Source organism: Acanthaster planci, linkage group LG14, assembly GCF_054643075.1.
Source record: "Acanthaster planci isolate LZ-2023a linkage group LG14, COTS_SCS, whole genome shotgun sequence".
Taxonomy (NCBI): domain Eukaryota; kingdom Metazoa; phylum Echinodermata; class Asteroidea; order Valvatida; family Acanthasteridae; genus Acanthaster; species Acanthaster planci.
This window is the reverse complement of record NC_141790.1, coordinates 7,590,845-7,618,809: the sequence shown is the minus strand read 5'-3', so window position 1 is coordinate 7,618,809 and position 27,965 is coordinate 7,590,845. Positions and strand designations below refer to the sequence as shown.

The 27,965-nt window shown below is 42.1% G+C and overlaps 4 protein-coding genes and 1 pseudogene across 11 annotated transcripts in view; 3 read left to right on the top strand and 2 right to left on the bottom strand.

The window, feature by feature from the left end:
* The first annotated feature begins 2,761 nt into the window (after positions 1-2,761).
* Positions 2,762-5,253, top strand: LOC147796801 (uncharacterized). Of its 2 annotated transcripts, XM_087145283.1 has the most exons (4): positions 2,762-2,898; positions 3,061-3,342; positions 4,289-4,464; positions 4,574-5,253. In XM_087145283.1, exons 2-4 carry the CDS (start codon positions 3,159-3,161, stop codon positions 4,772-4,774), a joined length of 561 nt encoding a protein of 186 aa, XP_087001409.1. In that variant the 5' UTR covers positions 2,762-2,898; positions 3,061-3,158; the 3' UTR covers positions 4,775-5,253. The 2 variants fall into 2 exon arrangements, with proteins under 2 accessions (XP_087001409.1, XP_087001408.1); XM_087145282.1 differs by lacking the exon at positions 2,762-2,898 and having other exon boundaries at positions 2,987-3,342.
* Positions 5,254-7,706: 2,453 nt separating this feature from the next.
* Positions 7,707-9,038, bottom strand: LOC147796800 (uncharacterized protein F54H12.2-like). Its single transcript, XM_087145801.1, has one exon. It carries the CDS (start codon positions 9,036-9,038, stop codon positions 7,707-7,709), a length of 1,332 nt encoding a protein of 443 aa, XP_087001927.1.
* A 2,997-nt stretch (positions 9,039-12,035) lies between these two features.
* Positions 12,036-12,747, top strand: LOC147796799 (ribonucleoside-diphosphate reductase small chain pseudogene; annotated as a pseudogene). The gene is made up of 3 exons (XR_015427685.1): positions 12,036-12,080; positions 12,222-12,440; positions 12,562-12,747. The product of XR_015427685.1 is annotated as a ribonucleoside-diphosphate reductase small chain pseudogene (transcript).
* Positions 12,748-12,915: 168 nt separating this feature from the next.
* Positions 12,916-24,178, top strand: LOC110990748 (uncharacterized). 6 transcript variants are annotated; one of them, XM_087145275.1, is made up of 10 exons: positions 12,916-14,837; positions 16,067-16,176; positions 19,189-19,398; positions 19,811-19,953; positions 20,145-20,229; positions 20,369-20,501; positions 20,790-20,935; positions 21,333-21,498; positions 21,697-21,815; positions 22,704-24,178. In XM_087145275.1, exons 1-10 carry the CDS (start codon positions 14,726-14,728, stop codon positions 23,031-23,033), a joined length of 1,554 nt encoding a protein of 517 aa, XP_087001401.1. In that variant the 5' UTR covers positions 12,916-14,725; the 3' UTR covers positions 23,034-24,178. The 6 variants fall into 6 exon arrangements, with proteins under 6 accessions (XP_087001401.1, XP_022111533.1, XP_087001403.1 ...); XM_022255841.2 differs by having other exon boundaries at positions 20,790-20,989; XM_087145277.1 differs by lacking the exons at positions 19,189-19,398; positions 19,811-19,953 and having other exon boundaries at positions 20,790-20,989.
* gpalpp1 (GPALPP motifs containing 1) overlaps positions 23,591-27,965 on the bottom strand; it is a 31,743-nt gene continuing 27,368 nt past the window's right edge. Inside the window, exon 6 of the mRNA XM_087145281.1 lies at positions 23,591-27,197. The gene's annotated coding sequence lies outside the window, so the exon portion shown is untranslated. The remainder of the gene's footprint in view (positions 27,198-27,965) is intronic.

Below are 27,965 nucleotides of genomic sequence, written 5' to 3'. Positions count from 1 at the left end.
GGAAGTTTGTGAACAAACCGCTGACCTGTGGAAGACTGCTACGATCCTTGATATTATTGTCAAAAATAGTCAATAATTTCAGTGCACCACATTCAATTACTGCCCCAAAGTAAACGTTTGGAACAAACACTTGCAAACGAAAGTCGTGTCCCACGTAATCAGGAAGAAAGTCCTAGATTCCGTGAAGGCCGATCCAAGAAGTGCTCGCATGGTCGCCTTATGCGCGTAGTCTCAGCAGATTTCTGTGGTATCGTTTGTAGAACCAAATTCAACGAAAAAAAAGAAAACCTGTATCTTTTTGGAGTTTTTATAGAAAGTATTAGGATAGGGATTTTCTTTCACAAAAACTGCAACACGGGGATCCGGAGGATCTGCTGCTTTGTGATGCCGCCGTATGCAGCACATTTGGCAAGACGTCATTTGGCAAGGTACGTCGGGAAGGACTGCCCTTCACATTTCACTGGTAGATTTCTGACGATTGCCTTTCATATAAACAGAAACTGAAGGATGTTTTGAGACATTCCTGACACCCCCCCCGAAGGGCATGAAGTGCTTGAACTTAAAAATTAAACAAAAACACTGACGGTGCCCTGTATTATTGTGGGCCTACACTTTGTCACAAAGGAGTAAAAATAAAATCCAGTTGGCAATCCAAAATTATTCAAAGCAAACACGCAAGCAATTTTTTTTTCAATCTTATAATTTTTTTTTTTTAAAGCATGATTGAATGTCCAGTACAATACGGTCAACCGTAGTGGTGGCATTCGGATTGAAATCACGAGTGTGAGTTTATCCTTGTTTGCAAGCGTTCCTGTCTGAATTATCGGGCGCGTGTTTTGGCAACCATGAACCACGCTTCATCTTTAGGTTAGTGGTTTAGTGATATGGCGATTCGGTTGCATAAGTGACGTCATATTGTTCTGACCAAACCAGAAACAAAGGAGGCGGAAAAGGACACTGTTTTTGTGTCAAAATGAGTGAATTATGTGTGCTTCAGTTAATTGGTGCACGCATGCAACGTTTCTAGAATAAAACGAACTTGCCGAATATAACGTGAATAAAGTCGTCTGCTACTTTGTGTCCCTTTTGTGGATGACAGTTGACTTTATTTCTCCTAGGTTGAACGTCAAAGACAAACGAAACTCGAAAAATAAAACACAGCACTAACCCTGTATGGTACAACTGGTTGCGTTTTAATTGTATTTTCGTTTGCTCCTTAGATAAAATGACAAACAAACAAACAAACCATTATGTGGAGCATTTGAACCTCGGTATTTGTTACTCGTTATCGCCATATCATACATGATATTTTTATTATTATCATTACTCATATTTATCCAGGGTAGCATATTCACCAAAACGGTGGTCTTCGATAAGGCTCTGTCACACCACTTACAGAAAATCAACTTTAAAAGCTTCATTAAAATTAATAAATTTTAAAATCAAATACTACAATATTTACATTTTAAAAGATTACCACAGAATAAATTTGAACAGTAAACGGGAAAGTAAAATTAGTAAAAAATAACATAGGCCTAAAAACATCAAAAACCAAAAAACAACACAACATGATAACAACAATACTATAATGGTTATTATGCTTGAAGAAAAGTTGAAAAATAAACTAACTCTCGTAACCATGGTAAGGCCATGTCCCAATAAATTGGCTGGGGCTTGACATTCACATGACTCTATGAGAGGTGACTGCCGCAACCACCAAATTCAAACACGGCCTAATATTTTAGCGAAGCGTTTTGTGTGTTGCCTTCTTTGGGTTAACACACACAACAAGAGGTGCATTCCAAATACGCCAGTGCCGAAGTATGAAATTATTTTCATTCCAAACGTCGACAGCACAACGTTTTAGCTTGCACTGTGCAAATGCTGTACAGAATGACGGTCACTGTCTCTCCTTTTAAAGGAACCAGGAAATAGAAATATTTTAATAAATTTTACTAAAAACACTTGAAATTGCATCTTTGGGTTTCAATTAACCTCAATTTAATTTTTTTGGTTGTTATGCTAATGATAATTTGCATATTCATGAGCAAAGGTATGATGTTATCCAAGGCACTGAATCTCAAAGTTGCGCTGATTTGTGCACAGAAAATGTCTAGATTTTTTCAACCACTGCTATGGCAGATTTTATTTTCTTTGGCAATTTATTGCTGTGTAAGAACATGGTAATAATCCAGCAAAAACCATTTTCACAGAAATGTTCACAGATACCAAATTTGGGGTCCACAATTTGAACATGAAAACATGCAACCTGAACCATGTCTTCCTGGATTTACATCAAAGCAAAAGCGCCCTCACTTGTCCAGAAATGCTTCGTCAAATTTTAATGTTTGAAAAAGTGCACCGTTCAATTCATGTAACTCAAAAAAAGATGTCAAACAGTCTTCATACATGGAAAAGAGTACAGAGATACACAAAAACTGATTCGAAGAAAAATCCATTTCCTGGTTCCTTTAATTAAAGGATATAACACAATCTAGTACTCAGTGAACTACACTGAGCAGGGATTACTTTTATGAATAACTCAATTCAATGTTCCGGATTACTTAATTTAATATCATGAATAATTCAGTTCCCTTTGACAGATTATCAGGTAGTTATTGAAAATCATTTGAAGATGACAAATGCCCAAGAGTATTTCTTTTTAAAAAGCCATCTTTCAAACTTGGTGTCATGCAATTGGAGAAACTGAATGCCCGAGTTCACGAACTAGGCTGTCTGTACGAGAAGACTGACCAACCGTGAAAAGGGGATAGACAGAGAGAGAAAAAATGAGTCAAAGAAGAGCTATTCCAATAAAATTTAAAACACTTTTCAGATATATTCATAACAAATTTTGCTATATAACATTCGAAAGCGGAATAATATTGAAAAATTAATGTACGAATGACGTCATGAATCAGTATGGATACTGGGCGTCGTTACATAATAAGCTACACATTATTAACTGCGCTGCCGATGTACAGACTATGGTACTGGTAACCAGACTACTAAAATCTCAAGGTCAGTCTGTGACGTGGCAAACGTTTTTGCATTTGAAAGGGAAAGTCAAAAAAGTTTGAGATAAACCGTCCACTCCGTCATTGTTGCTGTCTATCTAGTATTTGCCGAGTTTTATTGCGTCTGTTTGGAACTTCATCATGCTGGTTCTAGTGCATTGGGTTGAAACAAACCAAACGAGTATCCTGGACGAAGAAATGGTCGTCGACAAAACAATGTTGCAGGATGCAACGAAAGTAGGAATGGTGAAACATGGCGACTCGTCAAAGAAGGCACCAAAGCACGGCTGGAAAGCGTACCCAGCAAAAGTTTTATCAGTCAGTGGTAAGTTGATAATGGAGATATGAAGTGATAAGCATTAGCCTGGGGTTGGTGACAATTTTTATTTTAAAAAAAATGGATTTTTAAATTTAAATCAGATTCTTTTTCTTTTTTTTTTTACTTTTATAATATATATTTTTTTCATAATTCAGAACATTACCCAAAATTCAAATATCGACTCCATCCTTGTGTCTTCCCTAATATTTGATTAAAATACTTAACATGATTGTGGACAGTATTTTGGAATTAGGCCTAGGCCTAGGCCCCTATGCCCAATTAAAATATTGACCAGACATGCCAGATAATTGGTGTGGAACGGGTATTCAGCTCCTATGGCCTGGTGCACTCCAAGCTGAGGAACCGTCTTGGAACAACCAAGGCTGCTAAACTTGTGTTCCTATTCAAAGCATTGAACATGAAATAAACTGTCTCTAATGACTATTAATAAGGGATAAATGTAGCAGTGACTAGACCTCAGTTTTTATACATACATGTACATGATATCTAGTTATTTTAAATATTTTGTTGCATTCTATTACATTAAGTTATTTCTCTATTTAACCTTAGCCCCCCACACCTTTTCAACTTACAAAATTACATGTGGAACCCACCTTGTGTCAAAGAAAACTATTTAACCTAAATCACGCGATCAAGATTTTAATCAAGACTAGTGTTTCTATAATTAGAATTTTTTTTAAACAGATTGTGTCATTGCCAGGGGGGTATCTGGATGTTTAAAAGTGGTTTAGCTCTTTTATTTTGATGAAAGTAATTGGTTTTAATTATTAAAAACTACTTTAACAATTTATTTTTTAATTGTTTAGTTTTTACTAGTGATTTAAATTTAAAAAATCATTTGATTTAAATCAGCCAACCCTGGATCTAATGATTTTTTTGGTCAAAGTTGGCAAATTTTTGTAAGCATATTGGTCTTTTTTGCATCATGTAGACAGCAAGTCTTTCCTCCAAAAAAAGGAAGATCAGTTTCTCGCCACAAGTGGTCCTGGATGTTCTGTGGATGTTGATGGCAAGAAAAGCCGGGGAATGCGGAAAAAGCGTGTGTATTCTTCAAGTTCTGATGAAGAAGAGGAGACCGAACATGAGCTCAAGAGAATAGAGAAGGAGGTAAGGCAAAGTAAAAACATGGTAAAAGATGTTAAGCATACCTCATGTACCTCTGTGGGCTGACCATTATTAGGCCTATGACTTTTTATTGTCCTTTTTGTCTTGATAGAAACAACGCAAAAAAAATGCAGCAGAACAAAAGGCCATGAAGGACATCATGCATTACAGCCATTTGCTGTCATCGGATGATGAAGATGGGAGTGACAACTCTCAGTTGTTGAAGCAAATTCGACAACTTGAGACAGAAAAGGGTGAGTTGAAGTTGAAGATCAAAAAACTTGAGCGTCACTTCATTAACTATGCGGGCTGATCCATGTAGCTAATAGGTAGGGGCCTAAAGCTAGCAATGCATCAAACAGTATACACTATGTACAGGGACATTCTTTAGAAGGAGAAAACAGGAGGTTAAACAAAAGAAAATGGGGGGGGGGGAATTTCCGTCTTCCCCACAGTATTGCATGCACAGTGCTTACATGATACAGGTACATGTAACCTTGTATACACTGCTCCCAACCATATTTCTGCAGGCTGAAGGACAAACTTACATCTCGTCAGCCATCCTGAGGCAGATTCAAAGAGCAAAGGATCAAAATAAAATGACCTGTCAATTGATGACCTCGATCTTTTCGCTAGAGGAAATGGCATCCTCTCTAGTCACAGGGAAGCGACTTAAAGCTGCCGATAAAGAACGACCTGTGCTGGATCAGGAAAAAGTGAACTATATAATAGGTAATATTTTCAGTTTTAAGAAAGTGTTCATCATATTTGGTGTAGGCTAGCTCCGAAAACTGAGTGCTGCAGTTGAATTGTCAAAGCTTGCTCAAATTTTCCTGTTGCCTGTTTTTTGTCCCAAAACTTTGATAATTCAATTTCATTGACTATTCTTCTTAACTGTGCCACATATATAAATCATGCAGTAATGGGATGGGGCACATAAGTCTTGCAACTGTGCTTCTGAAAGCCGAGTTGATAGAGCGCAAGAGGGTTTTGTGAGTGTCCTAAATATACAGTATTATTGTATGGTTAATTAACTTGTATTTATTTTTATTTTCTCCTCAAAGCAACTGTGATGTGTCTAAACTCATTTTACTGCCTGAAGGTATTTATTCATAGGGTAAAACGGGATCCAAAATGCGCGGGGGAACTGTGAGTCAGACAAAGAAATCAGCAGGTGTTTGTGCATTATGTTACGTGTCAGACTCAGAACGGGAAATTTAACGGAGGGGGCTATGTTAATACTCAGCGGGAGGATTCTGTGCCAGACCGGATACAACAGTGGTGCAGCCAACCACGTCTGTAAGATCTCGTGCAAACTCTGCTTCTCGTTGGGATGCGAGACAGCTGAAATTGAACAATGGGTTCATTGTAACAATTGCAATCGTAACTTAAAAGTCAGACATGCTTTAATAATCACAAGATGAGAGTGATAGGAAAGAAAACAGTGTGTCAGTCGTTTTATTGTTGTAAGCGATGTGATGTGTACATAAGTGTTGCCGTAACTGCCAAGCGCGGTAAGCATGTTTCCATGAAAAAGTTTTCTACCACTTGAAGAGAGATGGTTCAATTTGACCACAAGTGTTACATCAAGCCAATTGAAAAGAGTGTGGAGAAAGACCCATGCACTAGAGTGTTTGAGATGGGAAACCACACGGGAGAAATGTTGAATGATGCACAAGTTGAGGGGGGAGCGCTCGCTGAAGAGGTAATGGAAGAAGTAGCGGCAGAAGAAAAAGAAGGCGTTGGGAGATCAAAACAGGGCTGAAGAAATAAGAAAACCAAACGAACGCTGAAGTACATATTCTTTGACTTTGAATGTACGCAGGACAGCGGCACTCACATACCCAATCTTTGACCTGCAGGAAGAATTACTTTCTTACTGCATCAGCGATGTTGACATCATGAAGCGCTGCTGCGTACAGTTTTGGGAGTTGTTCATGCGGGCGTCGTCGACTGGGTCAGAGGACCATGGAGTTGATCCTTTTAAGCATACCATCACCATAGCCTCTGCGTGTAACTTGATTTTCCGGCGCAACTTTTTGGCTAAGAATACAAAACCGGTCTTGCTGCCTGGAGGGTATAATAGGCATGAAAACAATCCCAGAAAGCGATCACGTGGTTGAATTATGTAAGCCGCACAGAAGGCATACACATCAGGCACGCTCGAAATGGGGGAGAACTGAAAATTGGTAAATTCAAAATGGACGGGGGGGTAGGGACGTGAGGGGGAAGGCGGGCGGCAGGCGGCGGTGGGAAGTGGCATGAGGAGGGAGGCGGGCGCGCGGTCGGGTTGATGAGGGGCGGTGACGCGGGAGGAAAGGGTTGACTCGGGGGTGAGAACGAGAAAGAAGAAACGATGTAACACGGGTGCCTAAAACCAACCGGAATTCGACGGAATTCCTTAAGTGGTCAACGGGCAATGTAAGGGGTACCTTTTTTGTTGTTTTATTACACTTTTTAAACGCCATTACAGAGAGGTTTACTAGATTAATCGGTAAACGTACATGCTAAGAATTGCATAGGAAACGTTACCATGTAAGGGGCACTTTTTTTGTGTGTGGATAGTACCCTTTCTCAACGCCGCTACAGAGAAGTTCGCAAAATTAATCGGTAAACGTATACACTAAGAGTTACGAAGGAAACATTACCATGAAAGAAAATTACAAAGTTCGCTTAGTGGTTACTACACATCGACGGAAACATTTAGTTCAAGTTGTTACTCGTTAAAGCCCTGGCAACTTGCATTAGGATAAAGTCACTGTCATACACCGACGTGTCTACGCGAGGAAAATGCCTCCGAATGAAATCATTCACGAGGACGTCATTGTCCAATGTATCCAATGAGAACAAGTTGACGATCTTGTCCAAACGCAGACCCCGACAACGCTGTAAGAGGAAGAAGATGCAGTACTGCCCGCAGACGGCGGACAGCGGTCCTTGAAGAGGGCGGCGATTGTGGTGAACGTGATGGCCATTTCTCCGAAGAAATTTCTTCACCCGTTGCAGCTGTGGCGGCTGTCCGTAAGAATCGAAGTACTCGGCATCCCCGTCTCTCGTAATATAGATGGCCACCCAGTGTTGGCCGGGTTTTGAGGCCGGATCAGTGTTAAACACCAAATTGCTAGGTCGCGGTAAGTTACCCCGAGGCAATCGGTCGCTAGCGAAAACACCCCTGAAAAAATGCTTGGTAAAGCAGTCACGCTGGAGGATCTGTGTGATTTCGCGGCTGTCCATGGCCACGGTTATTAACTGGCGTAGTCAAAGATTACGTTGCGGGCCTGGTCCAGTTCGATGATGTTGTTGAACTCGGCGTATATGATGACGTTAATAGTCTCCCGGAGTGGCTCCGCAAACTGCACCTCCAGCCTCAGGTTGCCCCGCCTCACGAGACTGTAATGTCCACCCGCCGTCAAGTCCGGGCTGAGATCAAACGCAAACAGTGTGTATCCGGAGCCGTAGTCGTCACGAGTGATGGCGTTACCCTCGTCCTTGTACATTTTATCCGTGCCGGAGAAGAGGGTGTGGTAGGCCCTGATGTAATTGCTACCAGGCTCGCCAAATCTGGGTTTCAGCGGGGAATAGGGTATCTGATTGCCATCGACATACACGGGGAAAAACGAGATGTTCATGTGTTTGAAATTGAAGGGGCTTTTCCCGTACCGTCCGTTGAAAGCTTCGTTGGTCACACACCCTACCACGATGCGAAGGGGTAGTTGCCCCAGGAACACGTGATCCTGACTGAGGGTGAGGTTACCACGGGGCACTGACACCATTTTGCACAGATTGCGCCTGATAGGGTATTTGGCAGTGCCCTGCGCCAACGCCTTCGCGTGCCCTAGCATGACGGCCGAGCTGACTTTGACTTTTCTCACGAACAAGGAGGCGTTGAGGATGACCACTTTGTAGGCAGGGCTCGGGCCGGCTGCGATCAGGCAAAACGCATCACTGTTTCGGATCAGTTTCAATTTGACGTCAACACCATTCAGCATGTGCTTGTCTTGGAAGAAAATGTCACTGTGCAGCGGTTCAATCATGTCAACGACGCCGCTGTTGTTGGTGTACCGGGCATGCTTTTTCAGTCCGGCGTTGGCTTCGTCATCCGTCGCCCGCGGGTCGGCGCTGTCCATCCGGCCCGCAGTATCCTTGTAAAACAGCCCCGCCGTGAGTTGGGACGTTTTAGCATCCGCGCCGTAGATAAGCAGCGTCTCCAGCATGGCACGGTAGGGGTAAGTCGGGGTAGAGGGAGAGATGAGGCGCTCGTTCAAACTGACGTCGATCTGGCTGAAAAGGGCATGCAGAAACAAGTTGACCGGGCCCACGCGATCGTCGTCCGTCAGGTTGGAACCGTCTGCCTTAGTGATCTTGGCCCTGACGCACAGCTCCGTCTGGTTGAGATCCAAGTACTCCTCTCCAGAACCAGGCACGAAAATCTCGATGGGTCCCCCATCCGTGATGGTGGAAATGGGATGATACTCTTCCCACTGTCCTTTTTCGATGCTTGTCTGTGTGGGAGGGACGGAGAAGATATCAAGTTCGGACTTGGCGCACTTGCAGGACTTGTCGTGCAGCAGCGACATGGCGGTGTGCTGGAGAGGGTGTTGCGAGCGAGGGACTTAGTCAAAGATGTCTCTCGACCTCTTCACTTTCCTGCCGGCTGAAGAAGTGGGGCGTCTGCTGCAGGCTTTCCTTTTTATAGGTCGTCGTGAGAGCCGAGATTCTACACCACGAATGGCCGTTTGGGCGAGATTGCGTCCGGCATGCTTGACTCTGCCTTTGGCAGCGGTGTTTATACTTTTTCCCTCTAGGGCGTCTTGTGCGATCCCCACACCTGCGCGCAGAGCCTCGCGTCCCAACGTCTTAGCCCCTTGCTTAAGCAGGGGCACGGCGGAGCGGTACAGCCTGCCCAATATTCCTCCTAGGCCATATCCTCTCTGAGTTCTGGGACCGGTAAACACCGGATGACCGCGACCCACTTGACCGACGTAATAGTCCTCGTAATGCTTGACGTTGGGGAGGAAATAGCGAGTCATGGTTCTCAGTGGAGGAAGGTAGCCCGCCGCCTTCGAAAGTGTAGTTTCACAATGACTCTTCCGCTCACAAATGGAATGGGCTTGCCAGTGTCGTCCCTTATATCGACCTCGATCGTGTCGATGAACTTGTGCCTCAGGGGAACGTAGTGGGGACTGTCGTAGGTTTTGGTAACGATGTTCCCATACTCCCCGTCAACGTTCACGATGCGTAATAGGGGGGCGCGTGTGTCTCCTACGGTCTGGTATTCAACTACGTTGGAGTAAAGAAACATCGAGTAGAAGGGACGAAGATCCACCGCTCGCTCACCTTTTCTGGTTCCCATCACGGTCGCGCCATCATCGAAGCCGAGTAGGGCCGCTAGTCGCTCGACCAGTTTGAGCACTACCCCCTGGCCCATTTTGATGACGACCTTTTGAAGAAATTTGTTGTAGGTAAATCGAACGAGACCGTCATGGTCGATGGGTGGCTCAAAACTTTGCAGCAACTCTTCGGGTATCGCATAATATCCCTCGGGTATGTGGTGAAAGTAGAATCTGGAATCTTGCCGTCCGGCGGAGCAAGCTAACACATTGCCCTCGGTTACGTTCAGCCAGCGGTGGGGATAGGTGACTTCGGCCAAGGCCACTTCCCAATCTCCTTCTAACGTCAGCAGGGTGGGTAACCTCGAAAAGAAATGACTCAGCGTGTTGTCTGGATGGACGTTAGAACTGTTGCTCGGGAGCGTCACGTAAAATGAGTCCGCCATGGCGGCAAATCATGAGAACAATGGGGGCCGAAGCGAGAGCGAGTGGAACTTTATAGTTTGTGTAGTCCAGGTACCCAGCTGTTAAATTTGTCCGGGTATCCCAACCACTTGACGAAGTACTCGTTTTTTCCCCCCGTTTTTGCCGACGGAGTACCTTCTCCACTTCATACAGCTGGTCGGACTTGATCACTCGTTGTAGTTCGTGCTCATAAAACGTTCCGTCCAACTCTTCGCCGTCGTAATCCTTCACCCGGTAAACTGGGGGAAGGCGCGGGAGTCGATCGCTGATAGTAAAGAGTTCTGTGGTCCATCCGGGAAAATACCCCTTCCTGAAGGGTCCGGCCGCCATGCTGATTCGCACCGTGTCTCCCAGGCTGAATTTGTAAGAGACCGGACGGGGCGCAGAGTCGGCAGCGGAGTAGAGAGTATGCCACACCCTTTCCGCATTTCGTTCATTCACGGAAGCTGGCGCCGACTGGATGCTTCGGTGATAGGCATGATTGTAGGCGGTCACTAGTTTTGGCAGAGCATCGATGTAGGTCCGACTGCGAGATGCTGTAAAATACTTGTACATCTTTGTCTTGAGCGTCCGGTTAAACCGCTCCACCACGCTTGCCTTTGTTTCATTGCGGGTGGTAAAAAAGGCGATGTTATGCTTTCAGAGGAAGGACTGGAACGCGCGGTTGGTGAATTCGGTGCCCTTGTCCGTCTGCAGCGAGAAGGGTTTTCTTCCGCTCTTCAAAATAGTGGAGAATCCCTCGATAAGAGAGGCGGCGGTTTTACTTTTGAGTGGAACTGCCCAGGCGTACTTTGAGAGTACGTCGATGCACGTTAGCAGGTACTTAAAGTCGGTGTTGAAGCGACTTAGGGCTCTCATGTCGACCAGGTCCGCCTGCCACTGATGATCGATTCCCCCGACAAGGACTCTGTTTCGCTCAAAGCGCTTCCGGACTGGTTTGTGCAACGTGTAAGTGGGTTGCTGACTAAGCCAGGTCTGAATTTGCCGCCGGCTCAGGTCTTTCCCGTCCTCTGCGCCAGCACGGTAGACAGCCTCCACACACCCCCATCGCCGCGGGGTGTTTCGGGTCGTAGTACACCCGGTTCAGGTACGTCTCGGGCGGCTCCATCGGTTTCCGCTGTCTATCTCCTTTACTGTTTCGGCTTGTTTATCTTGGGTAGATTCTCGACAATTCACATGGTACTGCCCTATTTCCCCGGTTATTACAGGACATCTGGGAAATGTATAAGAGAGCCATCGCTTCCTTTTGGACAACGGAAGAGGTTGACCTCGCAAAAGACCATGAACACTGGGAGTCCTTACAACCCCAAGAAAAACGCTTCATTTCTTACGTGCTGGCGTTCTTCGCTGTGAGTGACGGCATAGTCAACAAAAACCTCGTTGAGCGCTTTGCACAGGAGGTGCAAGTTCCGGAGGCCCGTTGTTTCTACGGGTTCCAAATTGCCATGGAGAATATTCACTCCGAGATGTACAGTCTCTTGATCAAGACATACATCAGAGATTCGGCCGAAAGGTAATTTGAAACACTACAACAAAATACCATACCAAAAAGCCAATAAGCCCCAAAACCAGTCCACCCAGCACACCATACCAGGACCTTTTTCTTCAATGCCATCGACACATTACCATGCGTGAAGCGGAGGGCCGACTGGGCGTTGAGATGGATTACCTCCACCGCCGCTTCGTTTGGGGAGCGGGTCGTAGCGTTTGCGGCAGTTGAGGGAGTTTTTTTCTCTCGGATCCTTCGCCGCCATCTTCTGGCTGAAGAAACGGGGCCTGATGCCTGGATTAACTTTCTCCAACGAGTTGATCAGCCGTGACGAGGTAGGCCTCGGTACTTTGATCCAGTCCGTTTGGTCTGCGTTTGTTGGTGCCTTTTTGTTATTGTTGCTGGTTGCACCTAACGATTATTGCGCGAGACTTTCAACCCAGTTTATGTTGGTATTCACCATTATCATACCACAGGCACTCCACTGCGACTTTGCGTGCCTCATGTTCCAGCATCTGCGACGCAAACCGACGGTTGCACGCATCCAGGCGATTATTGAAGAGGCAGTGTCCATCGAGTTGGAATTCCTCACCGATGCCCTTCCCGTCGGTCTCATTGGCATGAACGCCGAGTTGATGACTGAATACATACACTTTGTGGCTGACCGCTTACTGGTCGAGTTGGACTGCAGTAAGGTACGTGTACATGTACAAAGATTAAGGCGCACAAACACACACTATGGACGTGGTCGCCGCGTTTAACTCTTCCTCTCACTTTGCGCTTATTCGTGTACATTCAATTTTTCATGTGCTGCAGATATGGAAGGCTACCAACCCCTTCCCATTCATGGAAAACATCTCTCTAGAGGGAAAGACTAACTTCTTCGAAAAGCGGGTCGGAGAATACCAGAAAGCCGGCGTCATGAGCACCAAAGGAGAGCGGTTTGTGTTCACATTGGATGCCGAGTTTTAATTATCCCAGTTTTTCCTGATTTGTGCTAACGCAGCCCCCCTCCCCCGCTTAAGTCCGTCCTTAAAGGGTCTATGATAATGTGTTTTTTATTATTGTAATTGATAAAGTGTTTCTACCTGAACTAATTTTTGCCCATTTTACCTTTGCCTGCACTGCCTTGGTATCAATAAAAACATAAAAACATGTTTGAGGGGTGACCAACACGCCCCGCCTATCTCCTCATTAACATAAGAATGTGTGACGTAAACTCCGGAGATCGGCATACTTTCCCGGTTATACGTGGCAGCTTGATCGGCAGCGTCACACGCACTTCTTGTAAAGTTTCTTGAGATTTTCGCCGCACTCCTTCACGAAAATAACGTAGTTTTTCGGAATGCCACCGACCTGTATTGTTGCTGGCTGCAGCAACACTACCAAAGATGGTTTTAGTCTGCATCGGTTTCCATCTGACCCGAAATTTCGACGAATTTGGACGGCCAAAGTGAAGCTGACCCGAGCCAAGTGGTCAGGACCAACCGAGCACTCGGTGATCTGCTCCGCGCACTTCGAGCCTTCTTGCTTTGATCGAAACCCCAACGATCAACAACATCAGTTTGGGATTAAGTTCAAGGCAATGCTTCGTCCCGATGCTGTGCCCACAATATTTCTAACAAGCAAGAAAAGCGAGCCGGTACTGGAAGAGAAGAGGAAGGGTGCTTTTGCAAAACGCGAGCGACTCCGAGTAAGTTTTATCGTTTCTCACTTGTCATGCATGCACGTACGTTAGTTTCATCATCGCATGGTACATGCGTTTTGCAGGTGATCGTTTTGCACACGTTTCGTTAGGCAGGGTACACTTCATGTACAGTGTGCGCGCGTGTACGTGTGTACCGGTCACGTTGCTACCGGGTGGGTGCGTAAGTGTACATGTACATGTATGGTACATATCCCACCACGTCGTGGGCTTACACGCACATGCGTGTACACGGATACTTGTACATGTACATGTACATGTACATGCACAGATCGCCATGAAAACACGTACTTCACAAATGACAACTATTCGCACTGCACACTCCACGCACTGTCTATGCTGGCGACTGCCCAGAATTCGATTTTGGTTGTTTATTCTGTTGATCTTAAAGCTAGAAATACTGCACTGTAAAAACGTTGGGTAAAAAATGTTGGGGTTTACAGCACATACTAATAATTGGTATAGGTTTCTAGCAAACGTTGGTCAATTTTTCCTGACATTTGTTCCAGATGTTGGGTTGTCAGCGTTGACCTAAATGATTGGTAAGAAATACCTTATCGCATGGGATTCCAACGTGTAGTCACTACGTTGGACAAATTTTGCTCTAAGATTAGGTAATGTCATTAGAATTTGTGTGAGTGCACAATATTTTGGGTTTGCCGACTGTTTCTACGCTCAATCGTTTCTTTACTGGTTGGTGCCTTGAGTCAAATCATGTTGTTGAAACTAAATCGGCTTTGACTGTAACCGTCCACGCGAATTTCTAGAGTGAGACTAATAGAAATTATTATCCTCGAAACAACTTCGGCCTATACACGCTGGCTTCTCTGATATCATGTTCCAGCAATAAAACTGATTGCTAGGTACGTGAAATAATGATTGCTTGAGCACACACTTGAAAATGAAGCACAGACGAACTTTGACATAGGCCTATTTAGCCAAGATGTGTGAACGTTTCATCTCTCAACAAAATGGGCGAAAATCATCATCAAATGGGCATTATTTATCAAAGAAGTTTGTAAATTACAAAAGATTTGTTGACATTACCAAATAAATTAGTAACAATGCGAGTGTTTTCAAAATAGTTGGCATTATTTCAATCAACAAGCAGCGCGTAGTTTTGCGTTTTCCCAGAAGATAGGAAAAAAGCACGTGTGTAATTGGACTCGGAGCGCGGCATGCGATGTGCACACGACGCCGCGCCGCCGCAGTCATACGTATTTTCACGCGCATGTACATTGTATACGTCGAGTCAACAGCGACTGGTGACAAGAGATGGAGTTGCTTGAAGATTTGGCAGAAGGGGGCAGTCCTATCCCTGATTATTCAAGCATACATGGTTTTCTGAGGAAGTGGGGAGTTGAGCAGCTGCTTGGGTTGTTTGAAGGTAAGCTGCAAGTTTTCAAATTAACACACAATGCGTGGGACACAACACACTAAACTTGAGTTTGAATGTGTCCCACTGAGAATGCTTGGGTCATGTACATGTATGTGTGGACTATATACGTGTACGTGTGCGTAGGCCTTCATGTGTGTACGTGTATATAAACCTTCCACGGCCACAGCTTTGGTCTCGAGTCAACTCAGTCCCCGTGAACGTGTTTTTATTTAGAAGATAAGCCATGGGAATAATCCAATTACCCCCATGCGAAAAAGTATGCCGGAAAGTAGGCCCCTAACAGTCATGACATAGGCATGGTTTACAGGGGACTAGCTGCTCACTCAAAGTTGTATATCGTGCGTAATTGGCTTCGCTTTTCCCATGATAGGCCAGTCTATGATTTGTTGATGGGAAGTTGACTTGGGACCAAGTTGACCTGGGACCGATTTGACCATGTTGATAGGGGAAGTTGCATTGGGACTGAAAAAAGCATGGGACCTACGTAATTTGGGTCCATGTGGACTGGGAACCAAGCTGGTTTGGGACCGAGTTGGCTGGGAATAAATGTAATAGAAGCAAGATACATGTACATCCTTCAAAAATTGTTCGAATTTGTTAGCCTGTAAATGGTTAAAAAATACCACTATTAAGATAGTGTTTATAAGCAAGATAGGCAAATTTGAGTGCTGGGATGGTTTAATTCCAAAAATTGGAAAGAAAAGGAGAATGAGTGGTATTGCCTTAGCCAGGTGCATTGCACTGCAAAACATATCATTTGAAAGTTTCAAGAGAAAAGATGTTTAATAATGGTGACCTGTATAATTTTGTTAAATCTTATACATAAGACATAATGAATGCCACCACTAGTGTAAGTATGTCTATTTTTTAACAAAATAAAAAAAGGTAAATTTACATCAATAAGAAACAGAAATGAACCTTGTAAAGGCTTATAGCAGTAGCATGTACATATTCATGTACATGTACCTGCATGCAATGTACGTCGTATATAGCCTTTGCCACAATTATTAATAAAGAAGTAAGCACAAAAACGAGGTGAATCCAAGTCTTTTATTTAACAAGATGTTCTTCATGGTCTTCAATTTTTCAGGGTTTTTGTTGGGGTTCTTTACAATCATCTTTTAGTGTTATCATGGACAGTTATCCACTACCTTTCAGTTGTTGGTATTTGTTTTATGCCCTTTAATTTCTGTTGAATTTTATTCCTTTGAATGCAGAACACAAAATTGATCTGGAAGTGCTACCCCTTTTGGATGAGCAGACAGTTACAGAACTAATTCCTCAGATAGGTGTTCGCATGAAGTTCCTTAATGGCTGGAGAAGAGAAGTAAGTTTGAACTGTTGACATATTGGCACAAAACCCTCTGCATCAGCCATGAACTACACATGCTTTAAGTGCTTAGCCATTGTTGATGGTGGAATCAAACATTTATTCAAGCACCTGAAATATGTGCATCATTTGTCATCATCATCCAAAGCCAAAATTGTATGCATTCAAGATGGATGTTCCGAGACATTTTCCTATATATCATCATACAAGAGACACCTACTTGCTAAGCACATTAAAACAAACTGCCCATGCACAAATTCTGAAAATTCAGCGAATCTTGCAACTTCAGCAAGTGAAACGGACAGTGATGAGTGCCAAGAAGACTGTCATTTTGAACCCATGGAAGATGATGAACCTCTTCTTGATATCACAGCACATATCGAAACATTCATTTTCAAAATGATGAGTGCTACAGTTCCATCATCATTTGTTCAGAATGTGGTTAGAGAGGTTGAAGAGTTGTTTCAAATTGTTACCAAGGCTTTGGAAAAGGCAGTAACAACCACAAAATTGAGATTGGTGAACAGCCCTGATGGAGCCTTAGATGACATGGAACAAATTGTAGAGACTCTGAGGAACTGTTTCAGACATTTGCAGACTCAACATCAGCGAATTGCAACTTTGAAAGAAAATTGTGACTTACTTAGTCCTGTGGAAAAAACTGTTGGCACATCATTCTCAACGAAGATAAACAAAAAAACTGGACATGTGATGCAAGTTCAAAAAAGAGACACCTATCAGTATATTCCCATTGAAGAGTCCCTGAAGAGATTTCTGGAGCAAGAAGGTATTATGCGTGCAATTATGGAAGAAGGAAAATCAGAGGATGTTGACATCTTAGAATCATATCGTGATGGTCTCCTGTTCCAGGAAAAAGACAATACAGACCCCAACTGTATTACTCTGCCTGTTATTCTCTACAATGACTCTTATGAAACAGCAAATCCCCTTGGATCTCGAAGAGGAGTCCATAAGCTAAGTGGCTTTTACAGTAATGTCCTTAGCCTTCCGTCGAAGGCTCAAGCATCACTTCACAATATTTTGCTGGTAGCTTGTGCGAAAACAACAGTTACTTCGAAGTACGGTATCGATGTGGTTCTTTCCCAAATTGTAAAAGATCTTAATTGCTTGCATAACCGTGCCATTGAGATTTCATGTGGATCATCATCTGTGAGAGTGAAACCACTTTTGTTTCAGGTTGTTGGTGACAATTTAGGGCTGCACGAGGTTCTTGGTTATGTTTGCAGCTTTTCAGCAAACTACCCTTGCCGCTTTTGCAAGGCATCCAAAGAAGTGATTGCTCGACAACAAGTGGAAGATGCCCACCTTCTCAGAAGTCAAGAGAATTATGAAGATGACGCTTCTAAAGAAGATCCCAGCGCTACTGGCATAAAGCGAGTTCCTGTCCTCAATGAACTCATTGGGTATCATGTCACGGAAAACTTAGCACCAGATGTAATGCACGACCTTTTGGAAGGTGTTTTTCCTCTTGAGATAAAGCTAACTGTAAAATCGTTGATATCACAAGGTTGCTTTACTCTAGATGAGTTGAATAACAGAATAAATTCTTTCAGTTATGGTTTTTGTGACAAGAAAAATAAGCCCAGTCCTATCAGTTTGTCAGCTTTGAGCAACCCAGGAGGACCAAGTGGCCAGAAAGCCTCCCAGATGGCATGCTTGGCTATGTATTTGCCACTTATCATTGGAGACAAAGTTCAAGAAAATGATGATGTATGGGAAGTGTACCTGCTATTACTAGATATTTATAAAATCGTCATGGCTAGAAGCATCTCAAGATCTGCCACATATTTCCTAAAACATTTGATACATGACCATCATGAATTGTTCAGACAAGTGCATCAGCGCAATCTTACTCCAAAGCAGCATTTTATGCTGCACTATCCAAGGGCAATCAGATACTTGGGGCCATTAGTTCAGTACTCAAGTATGCGTTTTGAAGCCAAGCACCGCCAGTTTAAGAAGTGGGCAAATGCATGTAACAACTTCAAAAACATCGCTAAGACCGTTGCAACCAAACACCAACAAGCTCAGAGTACTTGTGGAAGATTTCTTCCAAAGGAAGATCTTCAAAGCAGTGTTGAAATTCAGTACCAGATCCCTGTGCCAGTTTCATCTCTGGATGATGATGTGAGTTCTTCAATTTGTGCTTCCCTACATTGCTCAGAAGATTCTCTCATTGCAGTTGCAAGCAAGGCAGAGGTAGAGGGTTATCAAATGAAACCAAATAGCATGGTTGTGACAAACTGGACAGAAGAAGGACCCATGTTCAGTCAGATTCAACAAATCATCGTTTACAGGGAACATCTGTATCTTGTGTTAAAACCATGGAAGGTTACTGGTTTTAGCAGACATTACCATGCATACACTGTACAGGAGTTAAGCAACAACATATGTGTAAAACGACCAACAGAGTTGCTTGACTATCGTCCTCATCATATTACTCAGTGTCACAGTAAAGATGATTCTTCAATATATATTGCAGTGAGATTTAACTTAGTTTAAATCTCACATCATGATCATCACCATCATTGTCACAGTCATGAAGCAGTTTAGGTGAGACATCACTGTTATTGCTTTAAGCCCAACTATTCATGTTTGAATTTAGATTTCATCTGCATCTGTCTACATGTAGATAAAAAAAAATCACAGATATATGTGTACCTATATATGTGTGTGCTGCTCTATAAAATTAGCTGACAGTCACAGAAATTTAGATCCTCAAAACTCTAACTTGATTCCTGAAAGCATTTTCTTCTTTTCTTTAAATTGTGACAATTATCAAAAGTTCCTAGCTTTCAAGTGATAAAATTATTAGTATTTTTGTATTTGCACAGCTTGCAGATGCAATATGTATGCAAATAATTTGTGTATCTTCAGATCACACCCCACCATATAAAATTTAAGATAATTTGTTGACAGAAATATCCATGTTTTGTTGACATATACATTTATAATAATTTGTTTTTCTCCAAATTTTGATGTTTTCAGTTTCAGCAAGATAAGCAAGAACCAACGTTGCGGCATGCTGATTCATTCTCAACTTTAGACATAGATGAAGTTTGCAACACTTCTACATGTACATCGAGAAGCACAAGCATTGTTATGCCTTGCTCCAGGCCAGACACTGGCTCTGTGTCATCCATGTCTTCAGTTTGCACACCACAACCACCGAAAAAGAAATGTAGAGTACAGGCAATTGTAAGTGAGCTTACATGTGCATGTAGGTTAACTGATGAGCGTTGTTTTGAATGCGAGCTCTTTGTCGAAGGTTGACTTTTGTTCGCAAGATAAACTCGTCTTTTAGAATTCAACAAAATGCATTATGAGTTAAATTGTTTATAACATAATGTCACTCTCCTGATGGAATGTAAGTGCAGTTGTTAAAAGTTATTACTGATTTGCTCAACACAAGTTTACGTGTCACTCAATAAATTGCATCATTGCTAATGAATTCCCTCATCCATTTGTTTAATTTACTGAATATGATCACAGGGATCTGACTGCGTAATGATTAATACTTGACAAGATTTGTTGTCACCTAAGTTGAATGCTGCTTTAGATTACATGAAAATAACTTGTATATTATTAACTGCATGACCCTGCCCCACAGGATGCCAGAGCAATTCTGCAGACAACAGTTGCAGGTCGTGACATAATTACCCATCTTGAGAAAAACAAGTGTTTGACCAAGACATACAGGTGCAAAATGACTGCTCTACTTGTTGGGCATCTGATAGACAACTATGGTTTAAAGTAAGTACATGTAAACTAAACTGTACATGTAAAATAAACATGTTTCATGTGATTTCCAACTCAAGTTTTAGTTTATTTAAGCAGAAAATTGAGGATTGAAGGCAGTCCATATTGCCATCCTGACAAATTGAGTTAAAAAAAACTTGAAATAAAACATTACCTACTACAGTGTGTAACCTTTTTCCTCATAGACCATGTGCTTATGAGAAGCAGGCTTTGGCAGAGAGCATCATTCGTGACTTTCCCTTCTTAAAAGACCCAGAAGGCACCGGATATGTGAGTAAAATTATATACTCCAATTTTTGCCTGTCATTGTGAAATTGTTGCAAATGCAAAGTAAATTTGCCTTGTCTTTGAAAATATTTCCAGCATAAGTGCAGTGATTTCATGTTAGTCCAATTATATCTCTGGAAAGGATGCATGGTACACAAAAGGAGCAGCTAAGCGTCCAGCCACTGGATATCTGGAAGAGAGACTACGCTACGTTCGCAAGACTATGCTGAAAGTAGAGACCTCACCATCTGCTGAATCATTGTCTTCTGACAAAGGTGTGTTCTTTTAATCTGGAGCTTAGAAGAATTATACACAAAAGACTTTTTAACCAAAAGTAGATTCCTCAGTCTATGCAGGTAAGACTGAACTAAAACGTAGAGAAGGCCTGGATTCAATTCAGCTGGAGTACAGTCAAATTTGGCTGTTACGATTCCAAACCTTGTTCACATCATAATTCTATCTAATGTGCCAATTAGTAGAGGCAACGGACTGCTGTATTTGTGTTAAAAGCAAAAGATCATGTTGAAATTGATTTGTTATTTCTTTACCCTAACTTTCCAAAGATTCTCCGGAAAGGTCTCAAGATGAGGAAGAGGACATTGCAGGGATGACATCCTGGCTGCAAGAAAACAGTGAACCAGAACATAAAGTCAGGGACTACATGGCTAAAACCGCTGGTCATCGACAACAGCTAATCCATCAGAAGAAGGTACCTTTAGCCGAGATTCTTCAGCAGTACCCAAGGATTTTAGATGCAGCCATGGTAAGATTACTCTTCTAATAAAACATGGATTGTGGGAGAGTGGGTAAGAAAAAGTTGGTTGTCCCACTTGCATGCATTTTGCAAGGGGATAATTGTCTCTCATTGTTCCCTCTACACTTCCACTTTTACACGAGCCATGTGCGTTTGACATCATGCACATTATTCTGTTTGTAATGTGTCCTCAATATCTTGGCTACATGCTTAAAAGTGTTTTCAAAGAACCCAACTGAATTTGGACAGCACTTTGTATTGATATGTTCTCCTTTATTACCTTTGAGGACATTAAAAACACAAACAAGTTTTTGATTGATTAATGTAAGCATTGTTTGTACATTGTGTCAAGATTCTGCAGGATTTTGATCTGGGCTGTTATAGTGATGCTGCTGACAAGCTGTTGGAGAAATGGGGTCAACTGAGTGACCATATCATTCTATATGCATCTGTGATGAATTCAGCTTGGAAGGAGCTAATTGGTATGCCTCACCTTGACAGCAGCATACTCTCAGCTGGTGAGCTTCAATTTTGAACATAGCATGAAACTGATTGCTAATATGACCCTTGATCCTGAAAATGAAGTTTGATTGTGTAAACTGTGATTCATACCAGAATTTAACTTGCTTCAACCTTCATTCCTTCTGGTACACTCACACCCCCCCCCAGACAATTGCTTTTCCAGTCCTATTTTGGTTTTGTTCTTTCTCTTTCAGAGGAAAAGAGCCACTTAGCATTGTACCTGCTGGCATTTCTTCTTGGTGGAAGAGCAAGGGGTGGACGGAGGGGAGGACGCTTTGCCATAAACATGGAGTCTTTCATCGACTTACAACCGGTAAGAGTGCATTATTAGTCCATTACAACATTACAATATTAGTTGTTTAAAATTAACTCATTTGTTAAATGTTACATGTCAGTTACTAAGTGGCCAAAGGCTAAGGGGTATATGCAGCAGAGATACACATTTATCTTAAAGCAAGCTTGACATGCGTTTAAGCTTGAAGTTATTTTTTTAAAAAAAACAATACCTTAATGAAACCAGCATTATTAAGAAGTGTGACCTTGCAGTGGTCACTCTAGTGGAAATGAATTATCACATTTTGTTGTAGCATTCTGAGCTGGTCACAGATGCTTCTCTTAAAATTTACCCATGATACATAGTGCAATACATTTGGTGCTTTATCATTTATGTCATCAATGGCAGAGGAAAGTCCTCCCTTGACATGGAGCATCAAATATGCAAACACAGCTTTTGTAACTGAAATTTCAGAAGTCAGGAAATTTGGGCTGTCCTTGTGCTTATGCAGTAGACAACCACCTATCCCTGATAACCTTTTGGAGGCAGTGCTTTTAACATAATTTGAGCAGAGATTGCATAATTAAAACGACATTTGCCTTATTCGAGATTGTTTCCAGAACAAACAAATGTATTCATAGATTTTGAGAACCTGTTTGACCCAAAGTAGCCCATTTTGAGGCTCATCCCTGCATCAATAAACAATTAAGGCAATTATATTTTCTCATTCTTTTATACAATTGTTGCAGCTATACCAACTTGTTTGTGCGATAACTCAGATCTTTAGACTTGGTCTTAATTAATGTGTTTTCCCTTTTATCTTCTTCCACTACTGTTTGCTTTGGGGATGCTTTTCTTCTTTCATCTTTCTGGTCTCCTGCGCCTGCTTACTCCATTAGTGAGTTTTGAAATTATTTGTTTTTACAGGCAGTAACCAACGTGGCGGAATATTTAAATTCCATCAAATCATCTGAGAGACCACAGCCATACATCTTGGCACTGGTGACCACCAACCGACTACTTCCAACCCAGTCGTTCTTAATCATTGAACGTAAGGCCATCGAGATGCCATCACTCCTCAAGACAGTGGACCTGGCCTTCAAATCTCACTATGTCTTCAATGTTACCTATCAGCCACAGGTGCAAAATGTTTGGGATTTCCTGCAGTGTGTGGTCTATGAGTTGCCTGGTCTAGCTCGCCCCATTGTAAGAGACATGAGGGCATTTCTGAGGCGACAACTGTCAACACAGGCTTAAAAAGAGCTCTTCTCTGGGTTTCGCAAGTCCAGGGTTTTTTCAAAACTACAGTTTATGAAACGTCCTCCAGTGTTTTTGATACTGCATTACAGCTTTTATATCACTAGTTCAATGCCATTAGTTTCTTATTTACCTTTATTTTTGTGGTCATCAGTGGTTTTTCGTGCAGACACATAAAAGGACCACAAGCAACATTTTAATTTTTGGCAGTTTGTTATCTTGACAGCAAGTTATTCTCTTCTCTGCTTGGACGACAGAAGAAACCCTGTAGTAGTGATTTTGACAAATGTGTTTTTTCAAAAGAATATTGATCTGTTGTCGTAATTAAAATGATTTGTTGTTGATTTTATGAGCTACACATACCAAAATTGATACTTTTTCTCAATGATTACACTATATCCTCATTTCACAATTTGCCTGTACCAATATTTCCAATAGTAAAAAAATATGTAATTATGTTAAAGTTTATTGAGGGAACTGTGTGTTTAAGCTACAAATTTTCTGTATATTTTTGTTCTTTGAACAAAGACAACAAAAAAAGCCTTGTTTAGTCGTGATTTGAAAAACAAGTTTTATTGTTCAAAATTTACTAATCTCTTCTCATAATCACAGTAATTTAATTGTTTCTTCATTTATAGCATCAAACCTGTTTCACAATTTGTGTTATTATTCCTGACTGTCAAAACAATTATTAATGGGTCCTGCAGAGAAGCCAAGTGTTAAAGCCAGATACATAGCAGTAGTTTATAACCAAGTACATGTACATGTTTACATAAATGAATCTCATCTGATGTGTCTTCTGACACTTTTTGATTGGTTATTTCTTGCGTGCACAAAATATCAACGGACCATTTCTCAAGAAATAAGAGCAAATCAAATCAGCCGTAGCGGGAATTAAGCCCATGACCATTAACTTTGATATTTATATTGAAGACTTCATATTTCTTTCCACTAAGATGGGCAAAAACCAGGGCAACATCATTTTTGTGCCATGTAGTAAAGGACTTATATTGGGTTGTGATTTGCTAAAACTCAAGTTAAAGACGTTATGTAATGTTTTATTGTAAAAGTTCAAGTTAAGACCTTGTTTACAATAAATTGTTTTTTATTGTTTAACAATAAATGCTTGTTACAGTAATGTGTAAGATTTAGTCTCCATGCATTCTGTTTTTCTTTGTATCAGACAATTTGCCAGAAAATGGTGATGTGATGAAACAACCATGCATTGTTGGAAATTGAACAGCTTTTATGCAATCAATTGCAATTACAATGCTTCTACCAATAAGAAAGTAATTTTAAAGATTTCCCCTGCAGTTGGGCAAATACAATTGATCATTAATTGGGTACGTTCAATTTCAACAATAACAGAGCAAAACATTTTGACAACTAATTGGGTAAACGAAATTGACCAATTATTGGACAACGTGATAGCGACCAATAAATGGGAAGCAAAAATTTGACCAATATTTGGGTACATGAAATTTGACCAAATATTAGGTAAAACGGGTTTGACCAATTATTACATAAATAAATTTTACCAACAAAAACATAAATAAAATTAACCAATTTTAGGTAGAAAACAAATTACCAACCATTGGTAAAATTGTTTTCCTCATTTAATGTGTAATAACCATTACTCATCTTGGGTTGGTAAACTTAGCCCAATAATGTTTGCAGTTGGTATTTTGACCAACGTTGGGTGAAATATTGGTAAATTATTGACCAATTTTTTTAAGAGTGTATATACCCGTACTGTGCCACGTTTGATTTCGAGTCCTACTTTCAAAGAGTGCCAACTCAACTCCAACGGCCAGACGTAAAACTTACGTGGGGAAAATCGCCACGAAGTATTGAGTTGCAGCGTGGCAAGTAACGTGCCGAACTTCGAGGAACCAGTATGCTTCGTGACAGCAGGTAGTTCGAGTGAGGTAGTGAGTTAGATGGTGGACCACTTGTTTGCTATATCAGAGGCTGCGTATGAACTGTTCCTGAGCAAGTACAGAGTCACCTTTGAATAACTTAACCACCTCATCGAGCAGAGCCAAGACGAGGGAGGACAGCAGGCAGTCCGCAAAGGAAAACACCCAGCCGAGGTCAAAGAGGAGCTGGAGGGCTTCTTGCAAGAGCTACCGGTGCTTGGCTTCAAGACCCTGCAAGATATTTTGGCTAACAAACGAAGTATCGTTAAAATTCAAGATGAAGGTACAAATACGTGCCTGGCCCATGCCATTGTAGTTGGCCAAGCATTTCAAGAAAGAGAAGGCAATGCTTTAACTTATATTCTCAAGAACAGAAAGAACCACATTGCACTGCTAGTTACCGATTTGCACAAGAGAGCGGGAATTGTAGAAGGAATGCTGGGTGGGATTGATGAGCTTCAGCAATTTCAAGATGTCTTAGAGAATTACAGGCTTATTGTTCTCTCTAGATAACATTGCTACGCTTGCATTTTCAAGGGGCCAGAAAAACCTCGTACAATTTATCTGCATTTGGCTGAGGGGCATTATGATGTCATACGCTCTACGCCAGGTTTTCTGAACCGTAGTAACTATTGCGACGTGTGTCAGACCGGATACAATAGTGGTGCAGCGAACCACGTCTGTAAGATCTCGTGCAAGCTCTGCTTCTTGTTGGGATGCGAGACAGGTGAAATTGAACAATGGGTTCATTGTAACAATTGCAATCGTAACTTCAAAAGTCAGACATGCTTTAATAATCACAAGACGAGAGTGATAGGAAAGAAAACAGTGTGTCAGTCGTTTTATCGTTGTAAGCGATGTGTACGTGAGTGTTGCTGTAACTGCCAAGCGCGGTGAGCATGTTTAAACAAAAAAGTTTTTGTCCCACTTGCAGAGAGATGGTTCAATTTGACCACAAGTGTTACATCAAGGCAATTGAAAAGAATGTGGAGAAAGACCCATGTGCTAGAGTGTTTGAGATGGGAAACCACACGGGAGAAATGTTGAATGATGAACAAGTTGAGGGGGGACCGCTCGCTGAAGAGGTAATGGAAGAAGTAGCGGCAGAAGAAAAAGAAGGCATTGGGAGATCAAAACAGGGCTGAAGAAATAAGAAAGCCAAACAAGCGCTGAAGTACATATTCTTTGACTTTGAATGTACGCAGGACAGCGGCACTCACATACCCAATCTTTGCGTAGCTGAAATGGTGTGTGAAATTTGAGCGGGGAAGCTCCCCGATTTTCAATGTTCATGCTGTACTTCTCGTAGAATATTTAAGGGAAAAGATACTCAGAGCCAATTCTGTGAGTGGTTATTTATCTCATCCGAAACAGAGAATTTATAGCTATTGCACATAACGCTAAAGGGTATGATTCATACTTCCTTCTTGGGTTCCTGTACAAAAATGCAGTTACTCCATCCGTAGTGTACACCGGTGCCAAGGTTATGTGCATAAATATCCTTCAGTTCAACAACAAGGTCATTGATTCTATGAGTTTTTTGCCTATGGCCTTGTTGGCATTGCCCGCCACCTTCGGTTTGGATGAAATGAAGAAGGGATTTTTTCCTCACTTGTTTAATACCACGGCTAATCAAAACTATGCAAGGACCCCTGCCGTCCAAACAATACTACGATCCTGATTCAATGTCAAACAAGCGCAGGCAAGAATTCAATGATTGGTATGAGACACAGCAAACACTCAATCGCCCCTTTGACCTGCAGGAAGAATTACTTTCTTACTGCATCAGCCATGTTGACATCCTGAAGCGCTGCTGCGCACAGTTTTGGGAGTTGTTCATGCGGGCGTCGTCGACTGGGTCAGAGGACCATATCGCCGAGAAACTGGAAGCCATCATCGATGACTGGCATCTCCCTAAACCAAAAATTGCAGCCATCATGACTGACAATGCGTCAAACATCACTTAGGCTGTGCGTGAAGTGATGGCAGTCACCAATGTCCCATGTTGCGGGCATACTCTAAACCTTGTAGTAAAAGCTGGATTACCTTGCCGCGGTATTCACACAACATTGGCAAAGTGCTCCAAGCTAGTGGAGTTTGTCAGACGTTCTGCCAAGGCCAAGTACGCGCTGACTGAGGCACAGGAAGCGCTGGATTTCCCGTCTCACAACTTTCAAACTTCACGTCATGCAGTTGGAGAAACTGAATGCCCGAGTTCCCGGACTAGGCTGTCTGTACGAGAAGACTGACCAACCGTGAAAAGGGATGGACAGAGAGAGAAAAAAATGAGTCAAAGAAGAGGAAGCAATCTTGCCCAATTAACGGACAGTCATTCCACAACGAAGTATAACAGCATGCAAGTGGTGACTCTCTTTTTTGTAGTTAAATCGTGTAGTCACAAGAGGGGGCGCTAGTCGCGTTGTCCATGAATGGCCCGGTTACGTTACCGTGTAGCTATCAGGAAAAGAAAGAGAGAACAAGAAGAAAATGCAGCTAGAAAAGTAGAGGGAGAATGAAAGAGGCAAGAAAAGGTGAAGACGAAGCAAGAAAAACAAGACCATAAACATAACTAAAAGAAAAATAGAAAGAAAGACTCAAGATGAAGGAAAGCAAAACTGGGAGACAAGGACGAAAGATTGGTGTGTTTGTTGACTATGACCGGAATGACATGAGCATTACTGTACTCATTGCGAAGGATTCTATGGGGATGAAGAAGATCAGCAGGAGTGGTGAACACAGCCTATATGCATGTGCCTTTGCCCTGCCAGTGGCGGACATGTAAGGGCTTCATCAGTGTGGTGAATCTGAGCTGTAGCACGTTCCAACAGAATACCTCTAAAGAATATTGTTAAGAACTAGCACCACAAATGTTGCCTGGCTATTACTTTGCTCAATAACCAGGCCCAGTGGGGCTAGTTCAGTGTGAATTATTTCTGCAGCTAAATTCTGCAGTTAATTGACCTATATGCATTCACATACATTTAATCTAAGTTTAAAATCAAGTTAAGAATGT